The 16,339-nt window shown below is 37.8% G+C and overlaps 2 protein-coding genes across 2 annotated transcripts; both read right to left on the bottom strand.

Moving 5' to 3' along the window:
* Nucleotides 1–2,494: 2,494 nt before the first annotated feature.
* Nucleotides 2,495–7,614, bottom strand: LOC120800801 (C-type lectin domain family 4 member M-like). Its single transcript, XM_040147161.1, has 7 exons — nt 7,487–7,614; nt 7,005–7,137; nt 5,377–5,475; nt 4,475–5,269; nt 4,043–4,185; nt 2,829–2,938; nt 2,495–2,718 (listed from the first exon to the last, which is right to left on the bottom strand). Exons 2-7 carry the CDS (start codon nt 7,108–7,110, stop codon nt 2,580–2,582), a joined length of 1,392 nt encoding a protein of 463 aa, XP_040003095.1. The 5' UTR covers nt 7,111–7,137; nt 7,487–7,614; the 3' UTR covers nt 2,495–2,579.
* Nucleotides 7,615–11,285: 3,671 nt separating this feature from the next.
* On the bottom strand, nt 11,286–13,529 carry LOC120799622 (N-acetylaspartate synthetase-like). The gene is made up of 3 exons (XM_040144846.1): nt 13,457–13,529; nt 12,902–13,066; nt 11,286–11,662 (listed from the first exon to the last, which is right to left on the bottom strand). Exons 1-3 carry the CDS (start codon nt 13,527–13,529, stop codon nt 11,286–11,288), a joined length of 615 nt encoding a protein of 204 aa, XP_040000780.1.
* Between the last annotated feature and the right edge of the window lie 2,810 nt (nt 13,530–16,339).

Here is a 16,339-nt window from a genome sequence, read left to right on the forward strand (position 1 = left end):
TAGAATTTTGATGCTGTGATAAATGCAGGTCAGAGCAGCTTTCTCAACAGTACGCCCCACCAAAACAACCCCTTTTAACAGCATAGTATCTCCCAGAGAGCACTGTTGTTAGATTTAACAAGGCTCTGAAATGTAGCCATCTACTGCTGGAAACATTAGCATTGTAGAGTGTAGGTATTGGTACAAAAGTCAGCCCACTAGGTAATGAGATGACAGGTTGTTAACACCAGGAGTTTCAGAATGGTAAATACTGTGCATCCAACATGGAATGTGCAGCACAAGACCCTTCTTCAGATGTAATGTGGATACACCTTAACTCTTCCTTCATCTGGCCTCCATCCTGCTTCTTCTTTTCATTGATGGCGCCAGCTCCTCAGCACATACCTGTATCTCACACTTCCATCATTTCTTTCACTGCTTTCATTGCTGACATTGCTCTTTTATTTACCATGCTCTTTATATGAGTTGAGATTAGTTGAAGTAAATTAGCTTAAAGCTGCAGTCATTGATTGATTGATTGATTGATTTTCCACGTGGGGGCAGCAGCACATCTGAAATTAATGACCTTATAAATGTTATGAAATTGTTATGAATTAAGTGGACATTTTGGAGGCAGAGGAGATCTAATGAAACACTATTGCCATTTGGTCCTGGGCAGGTGGCGTACTGTGGCTGCTGCTGAGACAAGGTTGATGAGGATGGAATTTGAGGGCCAGAAAACCAAAAAAATGAGCTAAAAGACGTTAAAATGAAGCTATAAGGGAAAAACTTAACGTAGTCCTTTGATTCATTGTCATTTTAAAGATACTGATCAGTGCAGATTTACTTTTTTATCTCTTTCATGGACTCTGTTTTTGACACACAACTGATAAGACCAAATTGGTTATAGATGGAAATAAAGGATAGGATGTCTACAGACAAGAAGAAATTAAGTTAACTGGCTGAATGCTGAATGTCATCTGGTTCTGACAGGCTCTTTTTGATGTTCTGGGGCGCTCAAGCACACAAATCTGTATTTAGCTTCGAGTCAGCTTCAGATGTATGAGGAAAGCCATATGCTCTCACAGCGGTAACATGAAAACATCACACCTCTTGTTTTCATACGTTTACATTTGTCTTTCTTTTGTAATCTATAGAAACTCCCTTTAAGGTACTAGAAGTATGTTGTTCAGTAGGCCATCCAGATAAGAATCATCAGGTAATTTGTCAGTTTTAGATGGAGATACCCAAAGTAAACATAGAACAATGTATGTGCATAGCAGTGGGAAACAAACAATGTAAGTACTACTAAGCAAATGATTTGACCTTTTAAGTTTCATAATCGCTGAAAATAGTGCATCTACACATGTGAGTCATATTGAGTTTGGAAGATAAAAGTCAAAAATATTATTATAGTGTTTACATTATATCTTTATATCCGGTGTTGCAGTACAAGATCTATTTATAGTGACTACAGCATTATTCCACTTTTTTATGGTTATGTCCAGACTCTCACAGCACTTGGTTAAGGTTATGGAAAGATCCTGGTCTGGTCCGATGGAGAAAAATATCACAGTGACTTTAGACACAACCTTTTTATTTACCATTTACCCAAAACCACACTCTTTCCCTAATCCTAACCAAATTGCTTTTGTTGCCTAAACACAGATGGGACTTTGGAAGTGAATCCCGGTCATTTGTTTTGTACACTTGCCATCCACCCAAACCCCCTCCCAGTGACTCTGCTGCTATTAATAAATCTAGCCCTTCATTCATTCAAAAAATACGCTGCCTCTGAACATAATCCACCCATCCAGGACATTTCCTACACAATGTATTTGCTTTTGCAGTTTAGATGTACATAAGTTTTCAAATTTAATGGAATTGTAAGTACAATATATACAGCCTTCTGTCACATGTAGATTTCAGTAGTAAAAGCACCAATACAATGGATATGAATAATACAGTAGGGATATGGTATTTTCAGTGTGAACCACTTATAACTAGCAATTAATGAGTACACAACTGGGGAAATGCATTCATTAGTCAGTGAATCAGCTAAACACAGCAGCCAATTAGCTCAACATAATCCGGCAGTGTGTTTTTCTATACTTGGGTAAACTGTAAATTATGTATCAATCATCATTCTTTTAAAAATTAAGTTCGTGGACGTCTAATCACCAGAGGCACAAATTACTTATTACACTGCATTACTATTACACAGAATTTTTTGTACAGTATATACATATATCTGTGGAAATCTCAGTCCCCCTTTAAACAAAGTTGGTTCCAAATGACCAAGACAGTTTTTTTCCAAACAACCTACATCAGCCCGTTTCTGCTCCAGCACCAGCTGGGCCGTCTGCTAAATTTAACTTCATCGTACATTACTCACTGCAAAACAGTCCATGTCAGGCTTTGGTTGTTAGCAATGCTGTGTGTCATTGTGTGTTAAGTGATCACGTCATATTGATTTTTAAGCAAACAATGTGTCTAATATTGCTATTATTTACACTTTGCTGACAGCAGTCCCTACTGTGCATTTTTTTTTTTTTTACACTGATATTACATAAGGATCATTTTTTCCATGTACAGGAAAACTACATCTCACAGATCCAGTTTTGTTCTACATTACAGTTCTCATCATTCCAGTCGCCTTTTCCTGACCCACGGTGCCAGAACTCCACACAGTCCTGGTTCCTCCCATCATAGCTGTTGGGCTGGCCTTTACCCCAGTACCTGTGGGACAAGGACAGACATCCAAAATGAAAATAAATACTGCTTTATTCTTGGGTAAATTAGGTCAACATTGCATAGAGTTTTATAATGACGTGAGTTCCGTTTCTTACGCTGTGGTCAGCGCTGTCCCATCCACCCATTTCCACTGCCCTTCTACTCCTTCATCAGTCAATCCAATCCAGACTTCTTTGTCACTCTTATACAAGCCATTGATGAAGGTCTATGAGGGAATCGACATACATTTCAAAGTTATTGCAATCTTTATGTTTTTGTTAAGGAATTTAGCAACTAATCAAGGACCATAGTGCAACATTTAGCAGCAAAAGAACCAAACATTTCCTTCAAGGCTGGTGGAGACAAAAAACAGAGCTAAAAGAAGAGTGAATACTTGACTTAATTTCGTGGTGATGCAAAGACACAACTCCAAATAATTGCTAATGTTCTTGTGCATTTATACAATGTTTCCAAACATTTTCACCATGTAAAGTTAAGGTTATGTCAATGTTGTGTTTAAACCTTATTCCACTTCCATCAAGTGATAAAAAAAATCAATTAATGCAGCATTAATTACGAGTTCCAGTAGTGTAGCTTTTATGCAAACATGTTATTTTTCTGTCAAATACAGTACAAGGACGGGATAAATATCATATTCTTGTTTGAAAAATACTATAAACAACTACATCTAAAGTATTTCTGATTTTTTTTTTTAACTAATTGACTAAAACCTCCAAATCAAGCATGTGCCTTTAATACAAATGCATTTGATTGACTATAATAATTATAATAATAATAATTATTATTATTATTATTATCACATTTTTCATCAATAAATCAACCATTTGAGCAAAATTTAAGGGTTCTTTTCGTTACGTCGTTACATTTTGGTTTCCTGCTAACTATATCTTTTTCCTATACGTTCACCATTTCACATCCTGTTTTAACAGGATGTTTTTGTTTGCTGTTGTTGCTGTGCGTTTTCAGAGGTTTTTCACTGAAAACAGCAGCCTGCTATGGTAGGAAATCGGGTTGATGAAAGGTGAAAGTGAACCAAAACAGTAAAGTTGTGGGCCATAAAACAAAAACAATGAGCTCACAGATGCTAAAAAGCTTTTTGGAGCTGAGAGGAGCTGCAATGTCGGGTAATACATTTTTGTGGATTCATCACTACGAGCAACCTGTTTTTTTACTTTACACATAGTCCATTGATCCATTGTTGATATGAAAATATAAATGAACGGAGCTTTAACTAAATCAAATGCCCTTAAATTTACATGGTAACATTTTAGCGTACAGTCATGCAGATAATGTACATGGATAAACACACCATTTCATTTTGGCTTTTTATGACTGCCAGGTCTGCTCCCTTGTTCTGACAGTATTCTCTGCTCTGGCTCCAGGTTTTCTTTCCAACAGAAGTGAAGTAGCAGCTGTACTGGAACTTCTGCCAACCGGTTGGACACTTCCTATCTGTAAGTGTGAGATAATCATTGATAAATAACCAAACACTGAGACAAAAGTGTGTGCAAGAATTGAGTTGGCGTACATTTTTAGAGAGATTTTTTGGTGGTGTTCTGTGGAAAAGGAGGTTTGGCTTCGTTTCTCGTCAGATGGCATGGCTACCAGAGCTTTCAGCTGTTTCCAGCATCATTTTGACAAGAAGGCCTCATGCATTTTTCCCAGGTGAGGACACATTTTATGAAATGCCACAAGCCTTTTATGTACTTTTTGTGGCAGTTTCTGAATTCTTTCTACTTACCTTGAAGGGTTTGGTTCAGTCTGTCAGCTTCCACATATAGATGATCTCTCTGAGCAGTCAGGTTGTTGATTTTCACCCTCAGCAGGTCTCTCTCTGCAGTCACATTTTGGCAACTGTTTTCAAGCTTGTGTTTTTCCTGAGCCAAGGAGTTGTAATTAACCCGCAACACATCTGTTGCTTTTGTAAGTGTGTTGATAGTGGCCTGCAGAGTGTCTTTTTCTATCGTCAGGTTTTGGTGACTGCTTGCTAGCTTGTCTTTTTCACTGTTAGAGAAGTTGTATCTGTCCTGTAAATGTTCTACGTCTTTAATCAAGTCATTGTATTTCATCTGCAGCTGCTCTTTTTCTCCGCTTACAATATTGAATTTGTTATGAAAATTGTCCCTCTCCTTGGTCATTGAACTCAAATTGGTCTTAAACCCCTCTCTTTGCTTGACTGCTGAATCAATTTGTTTTTGTAACATGTTTTTGGCTGCAGTCAAGGCATTGTTATTAGTATCCAACAGGCTTTTACTGGCTCTGAGCTGTTCGATCTCTTTGTTCAAAGCAGCGTTACTGGCCTCTAACCGGCTTTGGCTAAGTTTAAGTTTGTTTGTTTCGTCAGTCAGTAAATTGTTATTTGTCTGTATTTGTTCTTTCCTTCTGTATAAGTTATCAAAACTATTTTGTAAGCCATTACGATTGGCTTCAAGGACCTGTTTTTGTTTCTGCACCGTCTTAAGGTTCTCCTGCAGGATCTCTTTCTCTTTACTCATGGCTTTTAGGTTTTTGTGACTGTCTTGCTCAAATTTTTGGTCTGCCAGAGAGGAGAAAGAATATGTTGTGAATCAGTCATTTTACAATGACATTTGGCAACATTCTCAAACATGTGAATATTTGACAGAAACAAAGAAGTAGACTCACAGTGAAAACTCTGACCTATGGCACCAGCCAACAGGAGAACACACAGGAGCCCGAGGCAAACTGTAGCAACCCGGTATGGGCTGTTTCTCAACACATAAACTAAGTGACAAAATAGACACAGAAACTTTAATTTGATGAAATGATCTAAATAACTTTTGTTTATGGATTTATTCTGAGTAGTACTGCAAAATAATATACGAAAGATTCATTTCAAGCAAAAGCGCTGACTAGTTGATTGTTATTTTAGAAATACAGACAACTCATAATTATTTTGAAGGTCTCCAAACAACACATTACTGACATAAATCACATATGTAATTTGTGTATCATATAATAAACCAGAGAAAATATCAACCTTATTAAAATGGTGGCTGTATCAGTTTTAACTTTGGGCTGGGTGATAAAATCTTTTTTCACTGTGAACAGTATGTAGTTTTATATTATTTTGACCTTATTTGCCAGATGATTTTGAAGCTTAATTGAGACAATGTGTATGGATGAAATAATTGGACAGGAATGACTGTTTTTGGGTAATCTTGAGGCTTAAATATCTGACAAAACAAGATACTTCATCCAATTAATGCAACAGTTCTCTAAACCATGTATTGCGAGTCCTGCTCATTGATTTGCAACATTGCCCACATTGACCTGAAACATAAGAAAATAATAAAATGGAAAAAAATAATTGGAAAAAATAACGATGGATATAAACCTCAATATATATCCCTTTGGCGAAATCGTTGACAGCTGGTAGTAAATATTTTCATCTAGAAGTAGCTGTAGCTTAGCTTCTTCAGTGATTTTCCAGTCTTTTGACTAGGTCCTGCCAATATGCCCTGTTTTAACGGAACTATAATTGATTTTTTTTTTTTTTTTTTTTTTTTTGCCATTAGGGGCAGCAGAACAAATTGTAAAAACAACATGGGCATGTTAACTTCATATAGTTGGCAAACCTGTTAAAAAAGCAGTTGACTTTTAATGCATCAAACAGGCCCAGAGGAACATTAGCATTAATTTGGTGTTTCTGGTGATCTGATGAATTTAAATGTGATAGAAATACAGGTATATGATTATTTTTCATCTTTTCAGTAGAGTGCGAGCGTGAGTGACGTTTATGTTTAATGCTTCACTAAGTCTCTTCCCCATTGCACTTTGCTTTATGGATATAACAACTTTGTTTGTTTGCATGTTTGTTTGGTTTTTTTGTTTGTTTGTTTTGTTTCCAGCATTTACACTTTTTTTATGCAAAAAATTTAAAAATGCACATAAAAACGGGTGGAAGGAAACAGATAGATTACAGTAAGTTCATGTTGTGTTTAGAGGTTTACCTGCTTTCCACAAGAAGCCAAAAAAAAAAAAGAAAATCAGTTATTGCCGTTTTAACTCCAATAATTCCATCAGTGCACCTTTTAGATTTTTAATTTTTTTTATCTATCAAATAAACTGTATACTCAGTTATGAAAAATACTCTGACTTATTACCAAAACTATTACATTTTCTCCATTGTGGAGAGCAGTAAGCAGTAATCTTAACTACTTCTGATTTGTAGTAATGAGAGCGGTGTCTCATGGTATATATATTGGTCATATCACCCAACCCTATTTAAAACTAAGTCCTTATTTTCTTACATGAATAGCGGAGCTTGCTGCCATCCACAAAAAGCTGCTTATAGCCAATTTTACTCTCTTCGACGTCCATGTTTGTCACTGTAGAGGCATGGTACTCGACAGTCATCTTTGCATCTGCTTCCTGAGCTGGAATCTTACCAGAATTAAAAAAAAACAAATAAACATTAGCATTAGCTTCTGAAGTCACTGCAGAGTTTTTCAGTAATGTTCCCCTAAAATCTGTCCCTTTTAATTTTATTTTTGGTTTATATTCCTCTTTTCATGGCCTCCAGTAAGTTCCTTTCTTGAGGTCTAGAAACTATCATTTCTATTTCTTTTCCCTTGAACCCTCTGCATACATAGTCAAAGTGCTCAAATTTCCTCTTCTCTGTTGCTGATTGCTTAAAAAAGTTTGTTTTCCAGGTTTAGCATTTTGTAGTGCAGCAGTGAATAATAATACACCAAACTCCATGAACTTAAGGTATAAACAACATAAACCTTACCTGTGCTTGTAGAGATGATAACACAGTCAAAGAATTGGAAATATGAAGGAATTATGTTTTGTGCAGTCTCAGAGAGTCAAACCTAACCTAATGACTTCCATTAACTTCACCCTGCAAAAGCATTGCACTTACTGTATGCTTTATGAAATGCCACACTCAAGTTCTGGGGCACAATTTGAGGGCTGGACAGGAGGCGGAGCAAGAGTCTCCCTCCCCCCTAAATGATGGGGAGTTAGAGAAACCAGAAGTTGCTTTGTTTGGTTGAACTGACCATCGGGATATATTTTCAGTTTATCACGAGGTATATGGTCATATATGTAGCACTGAAAACATGTGTTGAAAATAGAGGCATGGCTCAGAGGCCCTAGGTCAAAGGTCCTCAGAAGGGGCTTTGCATTTTGAAAAGGAAGGTAATGCTTTGTAACTGAAACCATATGTGAGTGACAATTTTTAGGGAAAACAACTGCCTTATTTAAGAGTCGGTGACCAAGGCTGATTTTCAGAGTGGTTCATCGGCTTCACACCCTCTCACAAGCAGATATGCAGATGCTTGACTTGACGCTGTATTTCTTTGTAAGAAACCTTTATATGCAATCAAGACAGTGTCAGCGGAGTCTCCTTCATCCATATTTGTGAAATAAAATGTGTCTGGTTGGAATTAAACACCTGCCACCTCTCGGGCCACGGTGGCACTTGGGTGAATACCACTGAACCATACTTTGTTTGAGATCATGGGAGGTAAATTTCACAACACAAACTGCAAGATGACATAAACATTCAGAAGGAAGAACAGATTTCACAAAACATAAAAAATGCTGAGCATGGAGTTTTCATAACAGCATCCTGTGAAAAAATCTCAGTCAGGTCAGTTACTCAAGTTTTGTTTCTGCACCCATTTCCTGATTCAGTTAAACAAATTGCATACTGTGTTAAATCTTATTGTGATCATAGAGCTCTGGTTGATAGAGATCTACTGGAGTAGTAATTTGGCATAGAATTTTTTTTATCTTAATTTTCTTCATATTCATCTGAACTTGGTGATCATTTTTCATATTATTGAATAATGCAGCAACTTCTGCCGGAAAACTGCCTGCTCAATTGCCTGAACAATCAACGATTTGGCTCTCGGAAGATCAATTGGATTTCTGGCTTGTCAGAAATCTTGGTCCGCTGTCTTCCGGTCTGAGCAGTTCCTTGGTCCCATTTCCCAACAAGAATATTAAGGAAAGAAAAGGAAAAGGAATTATAAACTGTAGTGAGCTTGTTTTAATACTACTGGAGTAGTATTTCACATGTTGTGACTAAAACTGTAGTCTTGAGACTGTTCTGCGATATAAAACTCAACTTCACTTCAGACGACAGACCATACTGTATTGTCTGCATCTTCCAGCCAACTGTGGCTCCATATTTTTCTTTTTCTTTTCTTACTCTCCGTTCATACTAGAATTCCACGACATAATTCTGCCTTTCTCTCATCTCTCTCTTTCAACATTTTTGAGGACATGGGCATTTTGTTTGAAAATCTTTATTGGAACTGTCAAAGAACAAAATTGGTAAATTGGCAAAAAAAAATATTTATTTTCTTCATATTCATTTGAACTTGGTGAACATTTTTATATTACTGAATAATGCAGTAAATTCATTCATAAAATTATTTATGCTCCCACATCACTCTCGTTGTTACACACTACATATAGCCTCATCGGCCACTGTAACTTATAATCTCCCTATTACACTCATGTTTTTGGATCACGACAATGACGCTATAGTGACAGGGCCCATTGGAACAATCAGACAGGAGCTAACATTTCAAAAGCTCTGGTGGGTCCATAATTTGTCAATTGTTCAATAACTCACGCTTGGTCACGTTCCTGTTCTAATATCACATGCTGGAGATGATACAGCAAATCAGCATTAACTATATGACACAACCCATTGAACTTAGTTTCCTGTTAGAAGAGACATGCTGAGTTTGAGAGATGTGAAATAACCCCAAGCTCATCATGTCGTATTTTTAATTTTGATACTTTGCAATGACTCTGAAAAAAGTTTTTCAGTGACTGTAGTGTTTGTGTCCTCAACTGTTCATGACAGTTACACTGTGTCACAATCTTCTATGACCGTTAGAAACCTCATCATAAAAAAGCTGTAATACTGAATGTACTCCACAAAAACCTGCACCCGCTCAGGCCCCTGTAAGTACAATGTTGTACCCCAGAAGTAGGTCTACTTTACAACATAGACAATAACATATACATAAGCTATAGTCCTAAAGTATGGTCCTGACTAGCTCTCCCAGGGGACAAAACATTTAAACTAAATTTAGCCGAACTGAAAGATAAAATCGTAGTGACTAACCCCTAGCTGTTAGATTGCTGATAGATAAGAAAGTAGAAATTTCACGGTATGTATGTTACTGGTCATTTATCTATTTCTATAGGGACTTGTGTATGATATCTTGATCAAATATAAGATACAGTACAACAAAAGAAAGAAATCTCTGATGACAGTTTCCCATTGCTGCTGAGGCAACGTCTTACCACTAAGTCAAATAAAGACAAAGTGAGGAGTCCTGACAGAGCTGCTCAACTGTTACACCCTTCTACTATCTCATCTGAGTAGCTGTGTTTGTCACAGTTAAAGTCATCAGTTAAGATCTCCAAAGGAGCCTCAGACAGAGAATTATGAAGGCACAGATATGACCACTCCATGGAGTATACAGCTGCATTGTTGTTCGCCCAGAGACAACAAAAATTTTGGTTCATTTGAATGTTAGACTGATTGAAAACAGCATATAGGCTTAAAACAGAAAGACCTGCAGGGCTTTTATGAGGATAAGCAAAGCTATGCAAATGAGATCTCTTTTCAAATTATTCACTTCTTTAAAGGGGCACCCCACTCTTTTTTACACAAGAAGATCAGGTTACTCATCATGAGGAGGGCAGCGCTACTCAACCTATGGAAACATTTGTATAATATCTGGGGACACTGGATGGAGCTTACTAGAGTTTCAAAAAATGTCAAGCATATATATATCAAGTTAAAACCGAGATAACTCTCAGCTTGGGCTTGAGAGTTAAAAATTTAAACAAAAAGCCTGGGTTACTGCGCAACCATGAAGTGTAGGGTTTGAAGGAAGTGGGCATTTAGGAGGCAGGAGGTTCTAATGAAAGATGCTACTGAGTTGGGAAAATTAAGGATGTAGCATTTATTGAGCTATTTTTATGAATGCAACTTATAGATATATATAAAGCACATATACATACAAAGAACACAGCCAGACATAACCGAAGCACATACAGCAGTACATACAACAGACAATACACTGTGTATTTGTATAACCTATTTATTTAGTCATTTATGCATGTTGGGTTATATAAGGGAATTTCAAATGGGACAGCCAATACTGGGCTTACATAATAATTGAAACAAGAGGTACTGAAATTAATATATTAGAATTTCAAATGACAACTCCGACAAATCCTTGAACCTAAACAACAAGATACTGTAAATGGTTTGTCATTTCCAGACACTGTAGGGGTTAAACATGCTTTTAGCCCCAAAGTGGTCACCCCCAAAACAAATTTTCAAATCTGGCTAAGTTTCTGCCAGGTTGATTGTCATTTGACGTGCAGTTTGAGGTGGTTCATGATGACCGCTCAATTGCCTGACACAACCCATCCTGAACATACAGTGGGACAGAAAACAACAGGACAAGGGCCAGGAAACACAGAGCTATATTCTCGAAATTTGGTTCTCTGAACTATCACTAAGTTTAGTGTTGTCCATTTGAAGGGATCTAGCTGTCTTGTACATCCAGGAACTGGATGTACTGGTGATGGCGGACTCTGTAGAAAATTCTTTCCAGTAAGGAACACCTTGCACCAGGTGTGGCGTATCCATTGGTGACTCCCACACAGCGGAAACCCAGACGCTGGTAGAGCCGGTGGGCACCCGGTGTGTACGCCGTGGTTCCCAGCACAACAGAGGAGTATCTGTGAGTGGCAGCAAATTCCAGAACTTTCCGTCCCAGCGCAACCCCGACTCCACACTGCCGACAGCACCGGTCAACAGACATCCGCTGCAACTCGACAGCACCTCCTGACTTCTGCTGGCTGACTGCTGCTACGACACCCACCACTTTGCCTTCAACCACTGCTACCCACAGGCAGGAGTCTGAGGTGGAGGGCAAGGACAGGACATGAACATTTTGAATAGAAGATGTGAAATATAAAAGGAAAAGGCAAATCACTCAGTTTACAACATAATTCATATCTTTTTTTATAACTCAGTCAAAGAACATGCACAATGTCCTGCTTCATCTGGGTTTTTTTCTTTTTTCTTTTTCTTTTTACTCCATTTTTTTGTCCATATTTCAGATTTGTGGTCTATATTTCTTGTATGTCCATTATCAGGCACTACTTTGGACAGACCAATTTTCCCAATAAGCGTATGAACTTAAGCAGCAACATGACTGTGAAATTTTCTGTGACGTAATTTATTGCTTTAATTATGTGATTAATATGATCCAATTTTCTAGTTTTTTTAGTTACTATGTTGTAATATTTCTTACTACCCGACACTGAATACCTGTCTCCATCGCAGTTAAATTTGGTGGACATCATGGACAATGATAGAAAAAGTCCAGGACTTTAATGCTCTATCCTTGACAAAGTCTGATGTTCTATTTCATAAATCTATTAGAATGTTGTCATTAAATCAAACCCCAAAAAATGGAAAATCCTATTACTAAAACCCCAAAGCTTCCTTGTCCAAGGTTGCAGCCACTATGGACAAAATAAGGCATTGTATCTTATTTTATTTTACTTTGTTAAATCTCATTCTCATCTACATCATCTGCCAGTATTTCTGTAGATTACTTTGTAGATGACTTGTATATGTAGATGTCAAGGCTCCCAACTGAAAGCACAACTTTTATAGTAATAATCAATTAAGCAAAACAGTTAACATAATTTTTTGATTGCAGAAATGGTGTAAATAGAAATTCTAAGTACTGTTATAATAGCAATACTAAGAAACAGGATGTGATGCATTTTACTGGATACACATGTATATGCACAAACTGGAATCACTGGTGGTGAAAATACATTGCTCTTTTTTACTGTCATTTACGAAAACCTAAGTCTACATTTTGGGTTCAAACAGTACAGGAGATCTGGCTGTGCAGGATTAGAAAACACTCACTACCCCTATGTTATGTTCAGTGGGCTATTCTTATGTATTAGCATGCTTAAACAGGGAATAAATGAGGAATTAAGATTCAGAAACATTTTTTTACTTGGGTGCTGTACAGTATGTACCATCCTGGCAAGTCAGAAATAGTAGGAGCAGATTATTATACAGTGCACACTGCATATGAAATTTATATTAAATTACAAAATACGCAATATATACCTGGTGATTTCATGTAAAACCCCTCAATGTCACCCATGTCTCTGCTCATGGCATGTTCCAGGTAGCCATGGATCACACGCCTGCTGTAGAAGTATCGTCCAAACAACACAATTACTGGGAGGAGTCCTATCACCCACCAGCACATGGTAATCTTAAAACAAAGAGCTGCCAGAAGAAAGATATGGACAGATGTGTGAACGTAAAGAAAATCTAAAGTTGTAACGCTTTTACTGTAACTTTCTTGATGGCTACAGAGCAAAGTTGAGGCCAACAACAAGAGATCAATACCACGAACACAAAAAAACACAGTGTGAATTTTGATTAAACAATACACACAAGGAAAACGCAATCATTAATTGTGTTTTCGCAGCAATCAAGAAACTGGTCTTCAAAAGCGTTTTTAAGATGTGTCTTAAAAAGAAAATACAGTCTCTTGATCTTCTCTGGTAGATCTTTCCACAGTCTCCTGATCAGTGTACTTACTTTACCACCTTACAAACTTTTCCAAGCTGCAGACGCAATTACAGAAACATGTTACTTATGTAGTTATCTTACCTGTCATAGCGGTGTAGAGCAGGAGACTCTCAGGGTGATGGTTTAAGCCTCTGAAGGCAGTGTCTGGTACCATCTCCATCAGCCCTTCATAAAAGATCCGCTGTACTTCTGCTTTGTCCACTGGCTCAAACTCACGTACAAATATAGTTTGAAGACCCTTTTGAGCTTTTAGTCCATTGCTATGTTTTTTGCCGTCTTTTTTCAGTGCTTTTTGCTCCATATCAAACACAGAAGAGTACGGGTACAGGAACAGGTACAGAACTAATCCAACGAGTCCAACCACCAACAACTTTCTTCCGCAATATTGGGCTGCATGACTAGTTTTTCTTTCTCTTTGTCAATAGCACTCCTTGCCTTCTTACAGATAAGATCCCCAACATATGTCTGGAGGCAACTCACACTCTCTTATCAGTTCCTATATGTCAAAAGATGTGCTGCTCTTAGTGAAAGGGAGACAAGGCAGGAGCCAGCCAATAGTCCTAACACAAGTTAAAGGGGAAATCTACTGATTTAACACATCAAAGTGTGTTTCCATGCCTTGGGAAGTACTACTACATATGTGAAAAAAAGTTTTAAAAAGTTTTTGTGGCTAAATCAACTCAAGTGATCACTTGTGTCAGTGTTGGTTGCAGGTGAATACTACGAGTTTGAAAAGGAATTCAGTCTGGGTGTGTGGAGCTAGAAAACCAGACCTCTGAAGCCTGCTCAAGGCTACGCTAGCTGCTCCTAGCATGACACCCCCAAATTGGTCGAGCTGAATTGTGGGCAATGTAGATGCCATGTTTTGACAAGACGGAAGAATGCATGGAATAAATACTCTTGAGAGTTATACTCGTGAGGAAGTGTGGCCCCTTCTAAATATTGAAAAGGAGTGAGAAAGACTCCAGTTACATATCGCAGGCTTGAGGTAGACAGCTTGACGAAGGAGTTGGAGATGGAGGAAGCAGTTAGCATCTAGGATAAATGTGATTAAAAGTAGCCTAACTCCAAAATTGTCTTATTTACATGTTGTGTGTCCAATTGGCTGACTCACTAATATTAGCCACTGGTAAGTCTACGCTAAGTAATCACCTGGGTTCGTTTAGAGTTGGAGGATGCTTCGATGTGAGGACAGGACTTCTGGAGTGATGTGCTTTAGTCAGTAAACATTGACAAACTGAAGGCTGCTTAATAAACTAAAAGGTCTTGTTTATTTGTTTTCTGTCTCCGCATGTGTTAAATACAGAAGATTTGACATGTGGGTGACTTGTTTAAAGGCGCCTTTAATGGACTTGGGCTGAGTAATGAAAAGCAATGGCAGTGATGTTGAGCATCGCTACATCAAGAGTGAAACAGTCTAGATGAGCATCATGTTTGATAGGAATCTCTTCACTATTTTACCTGAACTTAAATGCATATGGTTCAGGGAAATTATACAGGCAAATGACAGAAACAGGTTTTGAATGGGTACAGTAAAGAAGATGCACAAACACCAACTGTTTCTATGTTGGCTCGAAGCTGAAGATTGGGCCACAAAAGATACAGTTTATCCATGAGCACAAAAAAGAGATGTAGCTAATGTAATGCAATCATTTTCATCATAATTTCCACAGAACGAAAATAGACCACAGCAGGGACAGCAAAGGGCAAGGGGCCTGGAGGAGGCAGGGAAACTGGCGGAGAGTGATTCACTTCTAGTCCAAGAACTCTCAAAGGGTCTGTTGAGATCAAAAAGAATCAGTGTGCATAGGACAAGACCAAGCATGCCAAATATGACATGAGGGTGGGAACCAGTTGGATTCTATATTTAACTGTGATGACGCCTTTTGATTGTGATGCATGTGAAATGATACTGGCACATATACTGTATGTATGTCGGAATGGAGGAAGGCATGAATGAAAGGCTAAAACAAGAACAAGCAACAAAAACTGGAAGGATTGTTAAACCTTTGATAACAGGCACTTTTCAAGGATCATTGCCTGTGCCTAGAGTATCTGAGTGTGATCTGAACGATGGAGTTCATTCCTTCAGTCTGACAAGCAATTCACGAAAAAGTTAGAAGACTGTCCTCCTTACCTGCAAATAAGTAGCAGCACAGTCTGCTTAGAAAAACTTTCTCAGCACATCTTAAGAAAGCCTTTCCTACACAGGGGAAGCAGACACATAATTTGATAATAAGACAAGCTAAAATGAGTAAATATGAAGCTCTCTCAGTAGGAGAGAAGTGTCAAAAAACTTAATAATGAGGCAAACCTTGAACAGTTTTTTAAAAATATTTGGCTCAATAATACAGCACCACAAATGCATCCACACAAACTGTCTTCATCTTCATCTTTCATTCCCTTTTTCAATATACATACCCTGAGCACATGCTGCTTCCCATTCACTGCCATTCACTTTTCCTATGATATGATTAGCATCATCTCTAATCCAGTTATTTCTGATATATTTAACCTTCTTGTTCTGTACTGTACTCTCTTTAGCATATAGCATATATCATCTGGTTTACAACAGCCAACTAGATAAATTACCTTGTAATGTAAATTAATAAGTTATTTATCATCTACTGTATATATACGGATTCCTGCCTTGCATATTTTTGAGTGCTAGCTAACTGGCCTCATTGTTAAAGGTATAGTTTGACATTTGGGAAATACACTTATTCACTTTCTTGCCAAGACTTAGACAACAAGGTGAATACCACTCTCATTTTGTATCGAGATGGAGACAGGAGGCAGTTAGTTTAGCTTAACTCAGTAAAAAGACTGGAAGCACGGGGAAACACCTAGCTTGGCTCTCTTCAAAGTTCAGGACTTTTTGGAGTCTTTAACATTATATTTCTCTTAAAATTCAGATTACATTACAAACACCGTCTGGCTCTAGGCCACTAAACCGTCTCCCCT

The sequence above is a fragment of the Xiphias gladius genome, chromosome 15 (genome assembly GCF_016859285.1).
Source record: "Xiphias gladius isolate SHS-SW01 ecotype Sanya breed wild chromosome 15, ASM1685928v1, whole genome shotgun sequence".
NCBI classification, from domain to species: Eukaryota; Metazoa; Chordata; class Actinopteri; order Istiophoriformes; family Xiphiidae; genus Xiphias; species Xiphias gladius.

Bases quoted from the DNA above. Each gene is read 5' to 3' on its own strand.
- LOC120800801 (XM_040147161.1), bottom strand. From the start codon at position 7,110: ATGACTGTCGAGTACCATGCCTCTACAGTGACAAACATGGACGTCGAA. The intron at 5,270-5,376 runs GTGAGTCTACTT...CCTCTCTGGCAG, and splicing joins CATAGGTCAGAGTTTTCACT to ACCAAAAATTTGAGCAAGAC. The intron at 2,719-2,828 runs GTAAGAAACGGA...CTTGTCCCACAG, and splicing joins GGGACAGCGCTGACCACAGC to GTACTGGGGTAAAGGCCAGC.
- LOC120799622 (XM_040144846.1), bottom strand. From the start codon at position 13,529: ATGGTACCAGACACTGCCTTCAGAGGCTTAAACCATCACCCTGAGAGT. The intron at 13,067-13,456 runs GTAAGATAACTA...TTCTTCTGGCAG, and splicing joins GCTCTACACCGCTATGACAG to CTCTTTGTTTTAAGATTACC. The intron at 11,663-12,901 runs GTATATATTGCG...CCTCCACCTCAG, and splicing joins GTTTTACATGAAATCACCAG to ACTCCTGCCTGTGGGTAGCA.